Source organism: Neopsephotus bourkii, unplaced genomic scaffold, assembly GCF_033783945.1.
Source record: "Neopsephotus bourkii isolate Nb327-2 ecotype Australia unplaced genomic scaffold, CSIRO-AGI_Nbou_v1 NB_491, whole genome shotgun sequence".
Lineage (NCBI taxonomy): Eukaryota > Metazoa > Chordata > Aves > Psittaciformes > Psittacidae > Neopsephotus > Neopsephotus bourkii.
Genome location: NW_026900992.1, coordinates 242,399 through 259,728, shown reverse-complemented (window position 1 = coordinate 259,728; position 17,330 = coordinate 242,399). Strand labels below are relative to the sequence as shown.

Sequence of the window (17,330 nt, the reverse complement as noted above, 5' to 3'; positions counted from 1 at the left end):
GGCTGCTGCTGCTGCTGCCCGGGGCACCGCTCCCACTGCTGCTGCTGCTGCTGCTGCTGCTGCCCGGGGCACCGCTGCTGCTGCTGCTGCTGCTGCCCGGGGCACCGCTGATGCTGCTGCTGCTGCTGCTGCTGCCCGGGGCACCGCTGATGCTGCTGCTGCTGCCCGGGGCACCGCTGATGCTGATGCTGCTGCCCGGGGCACCGCTGATGCTGATGCTGCTGCCCGGGGCACCGCTCCCACCGCTGCTGCTGCTGCTGCTGCTGCCCGGGGCACCGCTCCCACCGGTGCTGCTGCTGCTGCCCGGGGCACCGCTGATGCTGATGCTGCTGCTGCTGCCCGGGGCACCACTGATGCTGCTGCTGCTGCCCGGCTGCATGGGCACTGCTTGGCCCCTGCTGCAAAGCCACTGTGAGCCCCCTCCAGCCCCACACACAGCCCCATGGCAGGAGCCCTGTGAGCCCCCTCCAGCCCCACACACAGCCCCATGGCAGGAGCCCTGTGAGCCCCCTCCAGCCCCACACACAGCCCCATGGCAGGAGCCCTGTGAGACCCCTCCAGCCCCACACACAGCCCCATCCTGTCGTGCTGCCTCTGCCCCGAGCAGCTCTGCCCCTGCTGCCACCAGCTTCCTCCTCTGTGCTCTGCTCTTCAGGGCTGTGGGGCTATGGGGCTGGCTGCAGGGCTGTGGGGCTATGTGGCTGTGGGGGCTGGCTGCAGGGCTGTGGGGCTGTCTGTGGGGCTGGCTGTAGGGCTGCAGGGCTGTGGGGCTATGTGGCTGTGGGGGCTGGCTGTAGGGCTGTGGGGCTGCAGGGCTGTGGGGCTATGGGGCTGGCTGTGGGGCTGGCTGAAGTTCCCCTGCCTGCTGCCCCACCCCAGACCATCCCCACCAGCACAAGTACAAGGCACAGTGGGGCAGCTCCTTGCTGCAAAGCCTCACTGGAACCATGTCCCAGCAGCAGAGCAGAGACCCCACAACCAAAGCAGAGGACCCACGAGCAGAGCAGAGCAGGGGCCCCATGAGCAGAGCAGAGCAGAGACCCCATCACCAGAGCAGAGACCCCATCACCAGAGCAGAGACCCCATGTGCAGAGCAGAGACCCCACAACCAAAGCAGAGGACCCATGAGCAGAGCAGAGCAGAGACCCCATCACCAGAGCAGAGCAGAGACCCCATCACCAGAGCAGAGACCCCATTACCAGAGCAGGGCCCCCACCACCAGAGCATTGTTCCCACCAGGAAATCTGAGGACCTACCAGGAGCTCAGTGTCCCACAAGCAGAGCAATGTCCTCACCAGGAGAGCAGCATCCTCACCGTATCCCACCAGCAGAGCAGCATCCCCACCAGGAACTGGGTGTCCTCACCAGGAGAGCACCATCCTCACCGTATCCCACCAGCAGAGCAGTGTCCCCACCAGGAACTGGGTGTCCTCACCAGGAGAGCAGCATCCTCACTGTATCCCACCAGCAGAGCAGCATCCCCACCAGGAACTGGGTTTCCTCACCAGGAGAGCAGCATCCTCACTGTATCCCACCAGGAGAGCAGCATCCTCACTGTATCCCACCAGCACAGCAGCATCCCCACCAGGAACTGGGTGTCCTCACTGGGCGAGCAGCATGAGGACGTGGGTGTCTCCAGCAGCAGGGCCCAGGGTGGCTGCCAGCCCTGCTCTGCTGTGCAGGGCCACTGGGCCAGAGGCTCTGTGGGGATGGAGCTCACCGCAAGCCCAGGAGCCGCATACGCACTCCTGTTTCCTGAGTGAGCAACGCACCCTTCGATGTGGTGGTTTCCTTCTTAGGGCAGCGCTCAGAGCGCATCGCGCTTTGCACCTCTTCAGTTTCCTCTTCTCAGCATCGCCTCCATCCTCCCCACCCCGCAGTGGGGCGTTGTTGAAGGCATGGGGGGAGCTCAGCCCCTGGACACTGTGGCTCGGCTGCTGGTCAGGCCCTTGCTCCCCTTGGGACGCGCTGCTGAGCCCCAGCAGCCAGGGCCTGGCGAGGGAGAGGGGGAGCGGGGGCTTCTCACCCCAGCACAGAGCCCAGCATCAGCTCTGGTGTCCCCCCCCATGGCAGGGTCCGGGTACCGGCCTGTGGCCAGCGGGTGTGCACAGTGGCTCTGCTCTGCTCTGCCCTGCTCTGCCCTGCTCCTGCTCTGCTCTGCCCTGCTCTGCTCTGCTCTGCCCTGCTCTGCCCTGCTCTGCCCTGCTCTGCTCTGCCCTGCTCTGCTCTGCCCTGCCCTGCTCTGCTCTGCTCTGCTCTGCCCTGCCCTGCTCTGCCCTGCCCTGCTCTGTGTCCTGCAGCGGGACGGGGCATGCACGGGCCTCCTGCTCCAACAGGAACGTTCAGAACCTGGGGCTGCCCCACGAGCACCAGACCCAGACCTGGAGGAGCCCCTGGAAGGCGAAGCGCGATGAGCGCAGGCTGCACTGGGTGAGCTCAGCACACCACCATTGCACAACGCCGGGTGTGCAGGGGAGGAGGCAGCAGGCACGCTGCAGCCCCAGAGTGCAGCACCAGCAGCAGGAACCGTCCCTGAGCACCTCGGGTGCTGTCCCCAGCGCAGCTCTGCAGGAGGTGACATCGGGTGGGGTGTGAACAGAAACCAAAAGCACAGCTCAGCCCCAGGGCAGGCAACGGAGCGTGCAGTAACCCAGCATAACAGAGGAGTCTGCAGCACCCCCACTGCATCACCCCCACTGCAGCAGCCCCAGTGCAGCACCCCCACTGCATCACCCCCACTGCAGCAGCCCCAGTGCAGCACCCTCACTGCAGCATCCCCACTGCATCACCCCCACTGCAGCAGCCCCAGTGCAGCACCCCCACTGCATCACCCTCCCTGCAGCACCCCCACTGCAGCACCCTCACTGCAGCACCCCCACTGCAGCAGCCCCACTGCAGCACCCCGAGAGCAGCAGCCCCAGTGCAGCACCCCCACTGCAGCAGCCGCACTGCATCACCCTCACTGCATCACCCTCACTGCATCACCCCCACTGCAGCAGCCCCAGTGCAGCACCCTCACTGCAGCAGCCCCAGTGCAGCACCCCCACTGCAGCACCCTCACTGCAGCAGCCCCACTGCAGCACCCCCACTGCAGCACCCCCACTGCAGCACCCCCACTGCAGCACCCTCACTGCAGCCCCAGTGAAACCTGCTCAGCCAGGGGTGAAACACTTCGAGGCTCACCCTCGCCATGGGCACCCCACGCTCCAGGAACCACTTTGGAGCTGGGATTTCTGCCACCCGCGCCTGATGACAGCGCCTCAGGCAAAGGAGAAACCTGCCCTGGATGGAGAGACCCAAACTGAAGTCAGACCGAGCCCTGCAGCTCCGCTCCCGTTCCCCTTTGCTTCCCCCAGCTTGCAACGATGGCATTCAGACTGGGATGAGCTACTGCAAACTCATTCATGGTGGTGGAGCGACCAGTTAAGGACTGGTGTGATGTGCTGGGAGTGATGCTGGGGACACTGAGCTCCACACTGCCTTTATTGCTTAAATACTGGTGATGCAGAAGCTGGGCACATTATGGATGCAGTGAGGTTTTGTGGGGCGGACGGGTGCTCACTTGGCAAGGAACAGCGCTCCAATGGTGCTCCAGTGGTGCTCCGATGGTTGGACTTAATGATCTTAAAGATCTTATTTTGATTCTAGGATTCAGTGCTGGTGCTCCAATGATGCTCCAATGGTGCCCCAAAGGTGCTCTGATGATGCTCCAATGGTGTCCCAAAGGTGCTCTGATGATGCTCCGATGGTGCCCCAAAGGTGCTCTGATGATGCTGCAATGGTGTCCCAAAGGTGCTCTGGTGATGCTCCAATGGTGCCCCAAAGGTGCTCTGATGATGCTCCAATGGTGCCCCAAAGGTGCTCTGATGATGCTCCGATGGTGCCCCAAAGGTGCTCTGATGATGCTCCGATGGTGTCCCAAAGGGCTCTGATGCTGCTCCGATGGTGCCCCAAAGGTGCTCTGATGATGCTCCGATGGTGCCCCAAAGGTGCTCTGATGATGCTCCAATGGTGCCCCAGTGGTGCTCTGATGCTGCTCCGATGGTGCCCCAGTGGTGCTCTGATGCTGCTCCGATGGTGCCCCAAAGGTGCTCTGATGATGCTCCGATGGTGCCCCAAAGGGCTCTGATGCTGCTCCGATGGTGCCCCAAAGGGCTCTGATGATGCTCCGATGGTGCCCCAAAGGGCTCTGATGATGCTCCGATGGTGCCCCAGTGGTGCTCTGATGATGCTGCTATGGTGCCCCAAAGGTGCTCTGATGCTGCTCCAATGGTGCCCCAGTGGTGCTCTGATGATGCTCCGATGGTGCCCCAGTGGTGCTCTGATGATGCTGCTATGGTGCCCCAAAGGTGCTCTGATGCTGCTCCGATGGTGCCCCAAAGGTGCTCTGATGATGCTCCGATGGTGCCCCAAAGGGCTCTGATGCTGCTCCGATGGTGCCCCAAAGGGCTCTGATGCTGCTCTGACAGCTCCTTGGCACAGCCGCAGGCCGTGGCTCTCACCGGGTGCCCTCTGTGTGAACTTCCTGCCCCACGGAACCGCAGGGCTGTGAGGGGCAGGAAGTTCCGACAGATCCTGCTCCCGCTGGCACCGCAATGGGGCCTCACCTGAAGCAAACCACATCATCCCCGGTGCAGCCCAACGCCACACGGCCCAGCCAGCCCCAGTGCCCCAGGAGGCGCCGGGGGTGCTGAAACCCGCACTGGGGCCAGGAGAGCAGCCGTGCTGTGCCCAAGCCCTCCCCGTTGCTCCCCAGCACAGGAAGGCACGTGGATGGGTGCTGGTGCCAGAGGCACATGCAGTAAACAGGGGTTCGAGGCACTGCTCCAGGTGACACCACAGCAGCTGCACCAGGCCAGGGCTGTGAGAGCTCTGCTGGGGACCAGGAGGATGCTGCCGGAGCCACATCTCCTGTGGCCACCTCAGGCGCTGCTGTTGGAGGGCCAGCGGGGAGCTGCTGTTTGTGACCAACTGCAGTGAGCACTGCAAAGAGAAGAGAAGAGATGACACCGTTCCGAGAGCCTCAGAACCACAGTGGGTTGGGTTGAAGGGACCTTAGAGCTCCTCCAGCTCCAACCCCTGCCAGGGCAGGGACCCCTTCCACTGGAGCAGCTTGCTCCAAGCCCCTGTGTCCAACCTGGCCTTGAGCACTGCCAGGGATGGGGCAGCCACAGCTTCTCTGGGCACCCTGTGCCAGCGCCTCAGCACCCTCACAGGGAAGAGCTTCTGCCTAAGAGCTCAGCTCAGTCTCCCCTCGGGCAGGTTCAAGCCATTCCCCTTGCCCTGTCCCTACAGGCCCTTGTCCCAAGCCCCTCTCCAGGTTTCCTGTTGGCCCCCTTAGGCCTTCCTCTCCTTTCCTCCTGCTCTCCAAAGCCTGAATGCACCGGGGTTAAATGCAGCGGGCTGCCAGATGCTGCCTGCCCTGAGAGAGATAAAGCCCTGGATGTAAGGCAGATTGACCGAGCCAGGCTCCTCAGAGCCACCCCCGGCTCCTGGGCCTGGGCTGAGCCGGGCTGGTGGCTGCCGACACCTCCCCAGGGAAGGGACAAGGAAGGAGAATTGAAAAGGGGGGTCTGGAATCAAGCTTGGAGGGGTCTCTGCAAACCCGTCTCTATCCCACTTGTGGGTCTGTCCTGGGAACGGTGTCCCCATGGGGCTGGGCTCTCACAGGGGCTCCTGGTGTCCCCATGGCTGCGTCCCCATGGCTGTGACCACGGGGGTGTTGGCAGGGGCCGCTGCCGAGCTCTCCCCACTGCGGGCATGGGCTGGAGCCTTTGCTGCCAACGTAACCGAAACCCTGGGGAGTGGAAAACCCCCGGGCAGGGAGGAGACCTGCAGCGGGCTCGGGCCAGCCCCAGCGCTGCCTCTGCCCCGGGGGGCTCTGGGGCTGCCCGGGGGCATTCGGCTCCCGGCGCTCCCAGCAGCGGCGGTGACACCGCGGTGAGGGGCACCGGGCGCAGGAGCCGCCCTGCGGGGGCAGGGGGCACCGGGATCCAGCCGGGAAAAGGATCCACCCCATGGAAACAGCAGGAGGAAATGAGGAACCCCCACCCCAGATGCACGGCTTGAAGGTGCCTCCTTCCCAGCAGTGCCACAGCCATGGTGCGGCAACGCTTCCAGAGCAAAACACAGGCACCCTTGGGATTGAAAAGGGCTGTTTCATGGCCAAGAGCCGGCCGCGGGGGCAGGGCAGCAGCTGAATCCCATTCCTCCCCATCCAGAAGGAGCAAGGAAACGGGATTTTTCGGCTCGGGCAGGCAAAACCGATCAGTGTGAACCTGGGGCATTTTCCAGGTCTGTGAGCAGGGAGAACAGAACCCAAGGCACGTTCCAGCTCCAGCGGCTGCCGGGGTCTGTGTGCAGGGTGAGGTCGGCTTTCAATGGGAACGCACGGCCCTGCCGCAGCCGCTACGGCTGCGCCGCGGCAGAGGCTCCCTGCGGGGCGGCAGCACCGGTAACGGCGCTCCCGGGGCGCTCCCGGTGCCTTGCTCTCCCCCGTCATTTGTGTCTGTTCCCAGAGCCCGGGGAACCCTGGTTCACCCCATCCCACGGGGACGCTCCCCAGGGCCGGGGGATGCGGGGAGGGCGCGGGACCCCTCGTTCCGCTCCATGCGGCCATGGGGGTGCGGGTCCCCCCGCCTCGGCCTGGCCAGGGCGCCCCTCGGGGTGGGGATGTTGCTCCCCACCGCCGCCGCCGCCGCCGTCTCCATGTCTCCATCGCTCCGGCGGCTCCGCATCCCGCTCTCCTGTTGCTCAGGGATGTGGAGGCAGTTGCTAAGAGACACCGAAACGTCAGTATCTGGCCCTCAAGGAAAAAAAAGAGAAAGAGAGAGACAAGGGAGGACGAGGAGGAGGAGGGGAGGAAGGAGGTGGGGAAAGACCCTGCTCCCATTGCCAGGCTCGGCAGCAGCCTTGGCCGCGGCTGCAGGAGCCGCTCGCCCAACTTGGCGGCCTCCGGGGCGAGGGCGGCAGCCCGGGACCACCCCCCCCCCCCGCCCCGGCCACGCATCAGCGCCCAGGCCTCAAGGAACCGAGCGCTGCTCATCCCCTGGTGTGAGTACCCGGGGCTGGAGCGGGGGCCGGGCAGGGAGGGGGTGGCCGGGGCGGTGGTGACCATCCTGCCCCCGTGAGATGGGGCCATGGGGCGGGGATGGGGCTGAGGGGGATAACGGCGAGGGAGGATGGAGCAAAGATGGCCATGGGGAGGGGGGCGAGAGCAGGCCGGGATGGGGACCCCGGGAGGGTGCCGTGGAGGGGGGTCCCCAGCGGGGGGGTGGGGGCCGCGCACCGGGGCCCCCCCGGTTCTGGCCACTGCAACGTGGAGCTGAGCGATGTCAGCGGGGCTGGGGCTCTGCTTCGGCTGAAACCCCCACGGGGGGGCTGGAGGAGCGGGCGGCCCCGGCATGGGGGGCACGGGGGGGCTGCAGGTGCCCCGCAGGGCTGCAGGGGCCGCGGCCCCCCGCTTCCTCCGGCCCCTCTTCCTCGCAGGCAGCGTAACCGCCCGGACAAGGCCCGCCCCGGGGCCCGGGGCCCGCAGCCCGCGGTGCCCCCCGGATGCGGCCGGCATGGCCGGAGCATCGCTGTGAGCGCCCGGCGCCCGGCCCTGCTCCCCGCGCCCGGCGGCTCTCGGCGTGAGCGGCCCCGTCCCGGTGCCGGGATGGCTCCCGCCGCCCCGTGAGGGCCCGGGCCTCGCCGGCGCCCGCCGGGCTGTGTCTCGCCGCCGCCCCGCCATGCTGCTGGGCCCCTGGCTGGTGGCGGCGGCGGCGGCGGCGGTGGCGGCGGGCGCCGGGGCGGGCTGCCCGGTGCTGTGCACGTGCCGCGGGCAGGCTGTGGACTGCAGCGGGCAGCGCCTCTTCTCGGTGCCGCCGGAGCTGCCGCTGGACACCGGGAACCTGAGCCTGGCGCACAACCGCATCGCCAGCATCCCCCCGGGGTACCTGTCCTGCTACGGGCAGCTCCGCGCCCTCGACCTGCGCAACAACTCCCTGGCGGCGCTGCCGGCCGGGCTCTTCCTGGGCGCCCGGCGCCTGGCGCACCTCGACCTCAGCTACAACAACTTCAGCCTGGTGCCCGCGGACACGTTCCTGGAGGCCAGCGGGCTCCTGCGCCTCGACCTCAGCCACAACCCGGGGCTGCGCCGCGTCCACCCCGACGCCTTCCGCGGGCTGGCGCAGCTGCGGGAGCTGGACCTCAGCTTCGGGGCGCTGCCGGCGCTCAGCCTGGAGGCGCTGGAGGGGCTGCCGGGGCTGGTGGCCCTGCGCCTGGGGGGCAACCCCTGGGTGTGCGGCTGCGCCATGGAGCCCTTCCTCAAGTGGCTGCGGGGCCGCATCCAGCGCTGCGCTGCCGGTAGGTGCCCGCGCGTCCCCGCTCCTGCCCCATGCACCAGGGGGGAGCCGAGCGCGGTCCTGATGCCGTGTCCCCCCCTCTCAGAGTCGCAGCTGGCCGAGTGCCGGGCCCCCCCTGAGGTGGCCGGAGCCCCCCTGCTCTCGCTGACGGACGAGAGCTTCCAGGCCTGCCACCTCACGCTCACGCTGGATGATTATCTCTTCATCGCCTTCGTCGGCTTCGTCGTCTCCATCGCCTCGGTGGCCACCAACTTCCTGCTGGGCATCACCGCCAACTGCTGCCACCGCTGGAGCAAGGCCAGCGAGGACGAGGACGTTTAGGTACCGCCGACGTCCCCCTGACCCCGCCGGGACCCCAGACTGTGCCTTGTCCGTGTCCCCTCCCGCGCCGGGGTGGCCTCAAGACGCTGGCCTGGCGGTGGCGGGGGGACCAGGGGACACCTCCTCTTTGTTCTGCCCCAGTGCGGGGGGGGTTTGTCCCCGTGGGCACCCGGCAGGATTGACCCCCTCCAGCACCCGGAGCTTGGACTCTGCTGTCCCCGCTACCCAGGGCCGGTGAAGGCAGCGGCACAGGGTCCTTGGGGGTCCCATGGGAGCCTCCACACTGTGCCAGGCAGTGGGACCAGGGGCTGTGACTGGGGAGCAGCCCCCCCTGCTTGGGAGAGAGACCCCAGAAGTGGTGTGTGCCTTGGGGGGACACCAACCACCCTCCATGGGGGACATCCAAGGAAACCCCCGCTTCCAGCCCAAAAGCATCATCAGTGGAGCCCCCCCGAATCCTGCCTGGCCCCAGGACCTGGAGCCGTCACCCAGCTCAGCACTGCCGCTCCCGGGGGACGCCTGCGCCTTGCCGGTGGCACCGGACGGGCCAGGACAGCACCGGGGCCGCCGTGCCCCAGGCGGGAGCATCCCTCGGTCCCTGCCTTTCTCTTCCGAGGTTTCGGTGCCAAACTGGGCCCTGGGCTCCGCGCGGCGGCTGCGGGGAGGGGACCGCAGGTCCCAGCACAAGGGGGCCGGGGGGGGGCTCAGCACCTCCCGCGGGGCTGCCTGGGGTGAGAGGGGTGGGAGGGGGGTGCAGCTTCAAACCAAACCCCCCCCCAAAGACAGGAGGAAAGGGGGGACCAGGCGAGGCGGTGCCACCCCCCGGGCCCCCGCTGCCAGCAGGAGGCTGCGGTGTCCCTGCGGTGCTGTGCCCAGCACAGCTCCCCCCGCCCGCCCCACAGCCAGGCCCGCGCCTGCACCCCAAGGACAAAGGGCGGGGAGCGCCGGGTTCTGCCGGTGTCTGAGTGCCGGCCCCACGGGTGTCCCCACGGCACGGCCACCTCCTGCCCTGCCCCGGCCTCCCGCTTCTGCCCTGCCCTCACCATCGCCCTGCTCCTCCTGTCCTCTTGTTTCTAGTTTCTTCTTTTTCTCTTACTGCTTTTCTATCTCTTTATCCTTTGCTTTTCCCTTCCTTTCCTTTCCTTTCCTTTCCTTCCCTTCCTTTCCTTTCCTTTCCTTTCCTTTCCTTTCCTTTCCTTTCCTTTCCTTTCCTTTCCTTTCCTTTCCTTTCCTTTCCTTTCCTTTCCTTTCCTTTCCTTTCCTTTCCTTTCCTTTCCTTTCCTTTCCTTTCCTTTCCTTTCCTTTCCTTTCCTTTCCTTTCCTTTCCTTTCCTTTCCTTTCCTTCCCTTCCCTTCCCTTCCCTTCCCTTCCCTTCCCTTCCCTTTCCTTCCTCCTTTCCTTTCCTCTTTTGTTCTTCGCATCTTACTGACATTTTATTTTGATTTAATTGAATTATTTTACTTTATTTCTTGTTTTCTCCCCCTCTCTCCTCTTCCCTCCTCCCTTCCCCTCCTCTCCACGCTCCGGCGGGCGCGGGGGGGGACGGGGGAGGCCGAACCCCCCCGGTCTTTGTACGAGCACATTTTATAACCGTGGACTTTTGTAACCGGCAGCACTTTTTCAGAGCCGAACCTCAACAATAAAGAGCATCAGCGCAGCCCGGCCCCGCGCCGGGACACGCGTGTGCGGCAGTGACGCGCGCCTGCAGCGCTTACACGCGTGGGGGGCTCAGGGGCGCTGTCCCGCAGCCTGCAGAAGGCATCAGCCGTGGTTTCCCTTCCCGGCGCTTCCTGTTATTCCTCCGGCAGCATCCCCCGGTCCCAGCGGGGCCCAGCTGCCGGCAGCCGGGTCACCCCCGTGTCACCTCCGTGTCCCCGCCGTGTCCCCGGGGTCCTCCCGGCCGGTGCCGAGCGGGCTGGGGGACGCTGGAGCCGTGCTGTGTCCGGGCAGCCCCATGGAGCGGGATGGGCGATGCCACTGGTGGCAGCCCCACTCGAGGGGCTCATGGGGGGCCGGCAGCAACCCCTGCCCTGCTGTGAGCCCCCAGCACCCCCAAACTGCCGCAGGCAGCAGCGCACTGCAGATGTCACCCTGCTGTCCTGATGGCCTCCAGCTGTCCATCCATCCATATGGCCTCCCTCCATCCATCCCTCCATCCATCCATCCATCCCTCCATCCCTCCATCCATCCATCCCTCCATCCATATGGCCTCCCTCCATCCATTCCTCCATCCATCCATCCATCCATCCCTCCATCCATATGGCCTCCCTCCATCCATCCATCCCTCCATCCACCCATCCATCCCTCCACCCACCCACCCACCCACTCCATCCCCACCTCCCATCCCAAACCTCAGCTCCCTCTCACATTTTCCCACCCCTTTTCCCTATCCTCCCTCCACCCGCCCCAGCCCCAGAGGGTCCCGTAGGGCTGTGGGGACACCGGAGCCCGGGGGTCCCGCTCTCCAGCTCGTCCCTTCCGCCCCTTGGCTGCAGGCGCTTGAACCTCTGGAGAAGGAGAGGAACCCCCAAATTTTGTCCCCCTTTTGACCCAATTTTATCTCTTCCACCCCCCCCCCCCCGACAATCGGCCCTAAGGGGCTGTTGGGGTAAATCTGGGGGTCCGGGTCCCGGGGCAAACACCAGCGCCTCCCCCCGTTGTTTTCTCAGCCGTTCCTGGCCGTGGGCTCTGTCACAGGCGAACCCGGGCTCGTTTCCCCAGCACGAAGCGGGGCCGGAGCCGCCGGTGCGGGGCGTGGTGGGGGGGGGGCCGCTCCGTTTGCTGGGGCGGGAGGTGTGAAGCACCGGAGCCGCTTCAAAGGGGGCTCCCGGGGGCACCCCCCGCTTGGCCGTTTGGTGCCGGGGGGGGAGCTGCGTCCTGTCCCCATCCCCGCGGCCCCCGCCCCGCCTCCATCGTCAGCTCCAGCCCAAGCTCCTCGTCTCCAGCCGGGAGCATCCCCGGATGCAGGAGCAGGAGCATCAGCCCCTGTTTGGGGCTGGGGGTGCCCGGGCTCCCCCCGGCCGCTCACCCCCGGCTCCTCCGCATTCCCAGGGCTTCCCAAGGATGCTCCCCGGCCCCATCCCCCCGCCCTGCTCCTCGCCTCTGCCCCTATCTCCGCTCCTCATCTTTCCTCGCCCGCTGCTGCAGGAAGACAACACCTTCCTTATCTCCTTCCGACGGGTGGTCCGGGCCCCGCCGCCCCTTCCCCCCCGGCCCCGGCCGGGTGTTTATTGCCAAGCATCCCCGCATCCCCCCGGAGCCTCCGCAGGGAGCGCTTCCCTCCTGGAAGGGAAAGGGAAATCTCCAAGAGGCGGATAGAAAGCCTCAGCTCCCGTCTCGGCTGGCGCGGAGCCCGCGGCCGTTTCCGTGCCCACCGGGGAGGAAACGGCCCCTCAGCGCCCCCCCCCCCCAAAACACAGGGGCCCATCAGGGCTGCGATATGTGGGGGGGATGGACGGGATGAGGGGTGGATCAGTGGGGATCAGTGCTGCGATATGTGGGGTTGGGGGGGGGGATGGACGGGATGAGGGGTGGATCAGTGGGGATCAGTGCTGCGATATGTGGGGTTGGGGGGGGGATGGACGGGATGAGGGGTGGATCAGTGGGGATCAGTGCTGCGATATGTGGGGTTGGGGGGGGGATGGACGGGATGAGGGGTGGATCAGTGGGGATCAGTGCTGCGATATGTGGGGTTCGGGGGGGGGATGGACGGGATGAGGGGTGGAAGGGTGGGGGGGAGGGAAGGGAGGAGGGAATTATGGAGGGAGGGATGGATAGAAGGATAGAGGGAGGATGGAGGGAAAGAGGGAGGGATAAAGGCAGAGCAGGAGGGAGGGATGCCTGGATGGAGGAATGGAGGGAGGGAAGGAGGAGTGAAGGAGGGAGGGAGACAGGGGGCCTGGCCGGGTTGATGGATGGCCAGACGGGTTGATGGATGAGCACACGGGTGAGCACTATCGGGGGGAGCACACGGGTGAGCACTATCAGGGGTCTCTCCAGTGGGCAAACGCACTTCTCCCCCCTCCAAACCCCCTGCGGGGTGTGCCCCTGATGCAGCTTTCCCCCAAATCCCCCACCCCGCAAAGAGCCCCGGGCCCCCCCCCATTCACTTGGTGAAGCCAAAGACCCCTCGGTGGCTCTGGCCAGGCTGGCTCCATAGCGGGGTGGTGGCAAGGGGAAGGCAGAGGCACCCCCCCCCCGACGGGAAGCTGCCCAAGGAGCGCAGTAATCATCCCGCATCCTTTCCAAGCGGGAACAAAGGCTGGGGACAGGAGAGTTCATCACGAGCAAGTGAAGGATGTAAATAACAAATAGGGGCAAGATTTATTTAGAGCGAAGCCTCAGGAAGCCGCGGGGCCGGGAGGGAAATGGGACAGGAGCCATTTGGTGGCTCATCAAAATCCCGGCTTGGGGGGGGCCTTGTCCTGCCCAAGCCCCCTCCCCCTATCCCGAGCAGTCCTGCATCCCATCCCTCATCCCTTCGGCCCTCATCCCACCCCTGGTCCATCTCCTCGCCCCATCCCTGGTGTTTAATCCCATCAGGCGCAGTTGAGTCACCCGGGCTGGTGCTGGCCTCAGATAAGGAGCTGAAAATCCCGAAAATGGGATTCGGTGGGACAGGGCCGCCTGATGCAATCAGGGCTGGGGGGGGGGGGGGGATCCCGACGGGGACACCTCGGGGGTTAAAGCATCCTCGTTGCGGTGCCTGCGGGGCTGCGGAGCGGGGATGGGAATTGTCCCGTTTCCCAGGTGGGATGGGGAGGAGACCGGGAGAGAATGAGCCGGGGTTGAGCCCAAAGGGGGCCGAGGGCAGCCAGGGGGTACCCAGGAGGGAGCACAGCAGCTGTGGAGCATAGAGACCACCCCGGTGCACACACACATACACACACACACACACCCCATGGTGCACACACACATACACAGGGACACCCCCCGGTGCACACACACACAGGGGCACCCCATGATGCACACACACACAGGGACACCCCCGGTGCACACACACACACACAGGGACACCCCATGATGCACACACACACACACAGGGACACCCCATGGTGCACACACACACACCCACACCCCATGGTGCACACACACACACACACACACACACACACACACACACACACAGGGACACCCCCTGGTGCACACACACACACACGGGCGCACCCTGGTGCACACACACACACACAGGGACACCCCATGGTGCACACACACACACACAGGCACACCCTGATGCACACACACACACAGGGACACCCCACGATGCACACACACACACACACACGGACACCCCATGGTGCACACACCCCCGTACACACACCCACAACCCCCCCCCAGACCCTAGAACCCAGGCACCCCCCACCGCTGCTCCCCCCCACCCCCGAGCCCCCTCCCAAGGGACCCACACAATCACCCTGCTCCTTTTTTAACCAAAATCCATTTATTTGTCACAAAATCCCGAGCCCGGCGGGTGCTGGGGAAGGGGGGGGGGGGCCGTGACCCTAACCCTAACCCTGCGCCCCCCGGGGGCTCTGCGCAGCCCCTGCCGCAGCTTCCCCTTCCCAGCAGCAGGACCCCAGAGCAAGCCAGGCTCCGGGGCAGGAGGAGGCGGGGGGGTCCCCCCAAGGAGACCAGCTCGGGGGGCACCGGGGCGGCGTCAGGCGCGGAACAGCGTCTCCTGCGTGGCGGGGTCCAGCTTCCCCCCCGGCGCCGCAGCCCCTTTGCCCCCTTGCCCCGAGGAGTAGCTGCCGGAGCGCTCGGTGCCGGGCCCGGGGGGGCGGCAGCAGAGGAGCGCGGCGCAGGCCCGGCGGAACCGGGGGTCGAAGAAGGCGTAGAGGAAGGGGTTGAGGCAGCTGTTGATGTAGGCGACGCCGGAGCAGTAGGGGTGCAGGTTGCTGAGGAAGGTGTGGAGGCCGCAGGACCAGGGCAGCACGCCCAGGTCCATCAGCACGTACAGGGTCTTCACCAGGTGGAAGGGCAGCCAGCAGCCCCCGAAGGCGGCCACCAGCACCGTGATGATGGTGAGGAGGCGCTTGCGCTTGCGGGGCCCCTCGGCGCGCTCCCGGTGGAAGTGGCTGGCCACGGTGCGGGCGATGAAGAAGTAGCAGGTCAGCATCACGGTGAAGGGGGCCACGAAGCCGAGCGCGGTGGAGGAGAGCCCCAGCCCCACCTCCCAGGCGGCCTCGGTGCCCGGTGCCGCCAGGCCCCCGTAGTCCATGTAGCAGGTGACCCTGGTGTCCCCGCCGAGCGCGGCCGCCCGCCGCAGCACCAGCGCCGGCAGCGCCAGCAGCGCCGCCAGCACCCACAGGGCCACGGTGGCCAGGAGCCCGCTGACCCGGGAGCGCAGCTTGGCGGTGGCCAGCGGCCGCACGATGGCCAGGTAGCGGTCGAAGCTCAGCCCCGTCAGGCAGAAGACGCTGGCGTACATGTTAACGAACACCAGGTAGCTGCTGACCTTGCAGGCGGCCGTGCCGAAGGGCCAGTGGTAGCCCAGCCAGGCGTAGGCAGCCCACAGCGGCAGCGTGGCCACGAAGGTGAGGTCGGCGGCAGCCAGGTTGGCGATGAAGGTGTCCGCCGAGCGCCGCCGCTCCTGCCCGCCCTTGAAGACGGTCCAGAGCACCAGCCCGTTGCCCACCGTGCCCAGCAGGAACACCAGCAGGTAGATGGTGGGCAGCAGGGCCAGCGAGGGGCCCCACTCCTCGTACTCGCACTCCGTGTCGTTGTCCCCATAGGCGTAGGCGTCCGTCGCCTCCTCCATGCCGCCGGCCTGGGCTGGGTGGGCTCAGCTCATCCCGTGCGCACCGAGCTCCTCCGGCCCTCTGAGCCCGGCCCAGCGCAGCCCCCCGCGATACCTCCCCTTCCTCCTCCTCCTCCTCCGCCCTCCGGGATGGGGTGGGACGGGCGGGGGGGGCGGATGGGGGGAGCCCCGTGGGAACTTTCACAGCTCCCCCTCCCGCTCCGGCTCCTTCCTGGGGGCTGCTCCAGCTCGCACCCAAGTGTCAAACACCGGCCCCGGGGGCAGAGAACGCGGCTCGGGGGGGGGGGGGGGACCGCGGCGGGGAAGGAGCCGCGGTGCGGGGGGGGGGCCCGGCTCTGGCAGCGAAGCCCAAACGTGCACCTGGGGTGTCAGCTTCGGGGCATCGCACCCCGGGCTCCGGGTCCCACACTGGGGTTTGCGGCCCGGTGCTGTGCGGGGGGGGGTGTTTGTGGCCCGGTGCTGTGCGGGGGGGGTGTTTGCGGCCCGGTGCTGTGCGGGGGGGGGGTGTTTGCGGGCCGGTGCTGTGCGGGGGGGGGTGTTTGCGGCCCGGTGCTGTGCGGGGGAGGTGTTTGCGGCCCGGTGCTGTGCGGGGGGGGGTTTGCGGGTGCTGTGCGGGGGAGGTGTTTGCGGCCCGGTGCTGTGCGGGGGGGGTGTTTTGCGGGCGGGTGCTGTGCGGGAGGGGGTGTTTGCGGCCCCCGGTGGGGCTGTGGGGGGGGGTGTTTGCGGCCCGGTGCTGTGCGGGAGGGGGTGTTTGCGGGCGGGTGCTGTGCGGGAGGGGGTGTTTGTGGCCCGGTGCTGTGCGGGGGGGGGGTTTGCAGCCCGGTGCTGTGCGGGAGGGGGTGTTTGCGGCCCGGTGCTGTGCGGGAGGGGGGTGTTTGCGGCCCGGTGCTGTGCGGGGGGGGGTGTTTGCGGCCCGGTGCTGTGCGGGAGGGGGTGTTTGCGGCCCGGTGCTGTGCGGGAGGGGGTGTTTGCGGCCCGGTGCTGTGCGGGGGGGGGTGTTTGCGGCCCGGTGCTGTGCGGGAGGGGGTGTTCGTGGCCCGGTGCTGTGCGGGAGGGGGTGTTTGCGGCCCGGTGCTGTGCGGGGGGGGGTGTTTGCGGGCGGGTGCTGTGCGGGAGGGGGTGTTTGCGGCCCGGTGCTGTGCGGGGGGGGTTTGCAGCCCGGTGCTGTGCGGGAGGGGGTGTTTGCGGCCCGGTGCTGTGCGGGAGGGGGGGTGTTTGCGGCCCGGTGCTGTGCGGGGGGGCGGGGTGCTGTGCGGGAGGGGGTGTTTGCGGCCCGGTGCTGTGCGGGAGGGGGGGGTGGGGGGGGTTTGCGGCCCGGTGCTGTGCGGGAGGGGGTGTTCGTGGCCCGGTGCTGTGCGGGAGGGGGTGTTTGCGGCCTGTGCGGGGGGGGGGGTTTGCGGCCCGGTGCTGTGCGGGGGGGGGGGGTTTGCGGCCCGGTGCTGTGCGGGAGGGGGTGTTTGCGGCCCGGTGCTGTGCGGGGGGGGTGTTTGCCGGTGCTGTGCGGGAGGGGGTGTTCGTGGCCCGGTGCTGTGCGGGAGGGGGTGTTTGCGGCCCGGTGCTGTGCGGGGGGGGGGGGGTTTGCGGGGGGGGGGGGGGGTTTGCGGCCCGGTGCTGTGCGGGGGGGGTGTTTGCGGCCCGGTGCTGTGCGGGGGGGGGGTTTGCATTTGGTGTTTTGCATTGGGGACTCCCTGGCGCTCGGATGCTGCAGGGAGCGTTTGGTGTTTGTTTGGTGTCGGGCGTTTGGCGCTCGGGGCTCCGCGCTCTGCAAACGCCCCCGGCTCCGGGAGGGTCCCAAAGCGCCGCAGTTCCCGCCCGAGGCGCTGGGAGCGAAACCGGGGGGGGGGGGCGCCGGGACCCCCCGTGCGCGCGGGATCGGAGGAGGTCGGGAGCTGCCGGTGCCCCGGGAT

The 17,330-nt window shown here is 67.4% G+C and overlaps 2 protein-coding genes across 2 annotated transcripts; one reads left to right on the top strand and one right to left on the bottom strand.

The window, feature by feature from the left end:
• Positions 1–7,706: 7,706 nt before the first annotated feature.
• LRRC55 (leucine rich repeat containing 55) lies at positions 7,707–9,173 on the top strand. The gene is made up of 3 exons (XM_061350435.1): positions 7,707–8,346; positions 8,431–8,666; positions 8,896–9,173. Exons 1-2 carry the CDS (start codon positions 7,731–7,733, stop codon positions 8,664–8,666), a joined length of 852 nt encoding a protein of 283 aa, XP_061206419.1. The 5' UTR covers positions 7,707–7,730; the 3' UTR covers positions 8,896–9,173.
• A 5,012-nt stretch (positions 9,174–14,185) lies between these two features.
• On the bottom strand, positions 14,186–15,542 carry APLNR (apelin receptor). Its single transcript, XM_061350430.1, has one exon. It carries the CDS (start codon positions 15,421–15,423, stop codon positions 14,323–14,325), a length of 1,101 nt encoding a protein of 366 aa, XP_061206414.1. The 5' UTR covers positions 15,424–15,542; the 3' UTR covers positions 14,186–14,322.
• Positions 15,543–17,330: the final 1,788 nt, after the last annotated feature.

Bases quoted from the DNA above. Each gene is read 5' to 3' on its own strand.
- APLNR (XM_061350430.1), bottom strand. From the start codon at position 15,423: ATGGAGGAGGCGACGGACGCCTACGCCTATGGGGACAACGACACGGAG.
- LRRC55 (XM_061350435.1), top strand. From the start codon at position 7,731: ATGCTGCTGGGCCCCTGGCTGGTGGCGGCGGCGGCGGCGGCGGTGGCG. The intron at 8,347-8,430 runs GTAGGTGCCCGC...CCCCCCTCTCAG, and splicing joins CATCCAGCGCTGCGCTGCCG to AGTCGCAGCTGGCCGAGTGC.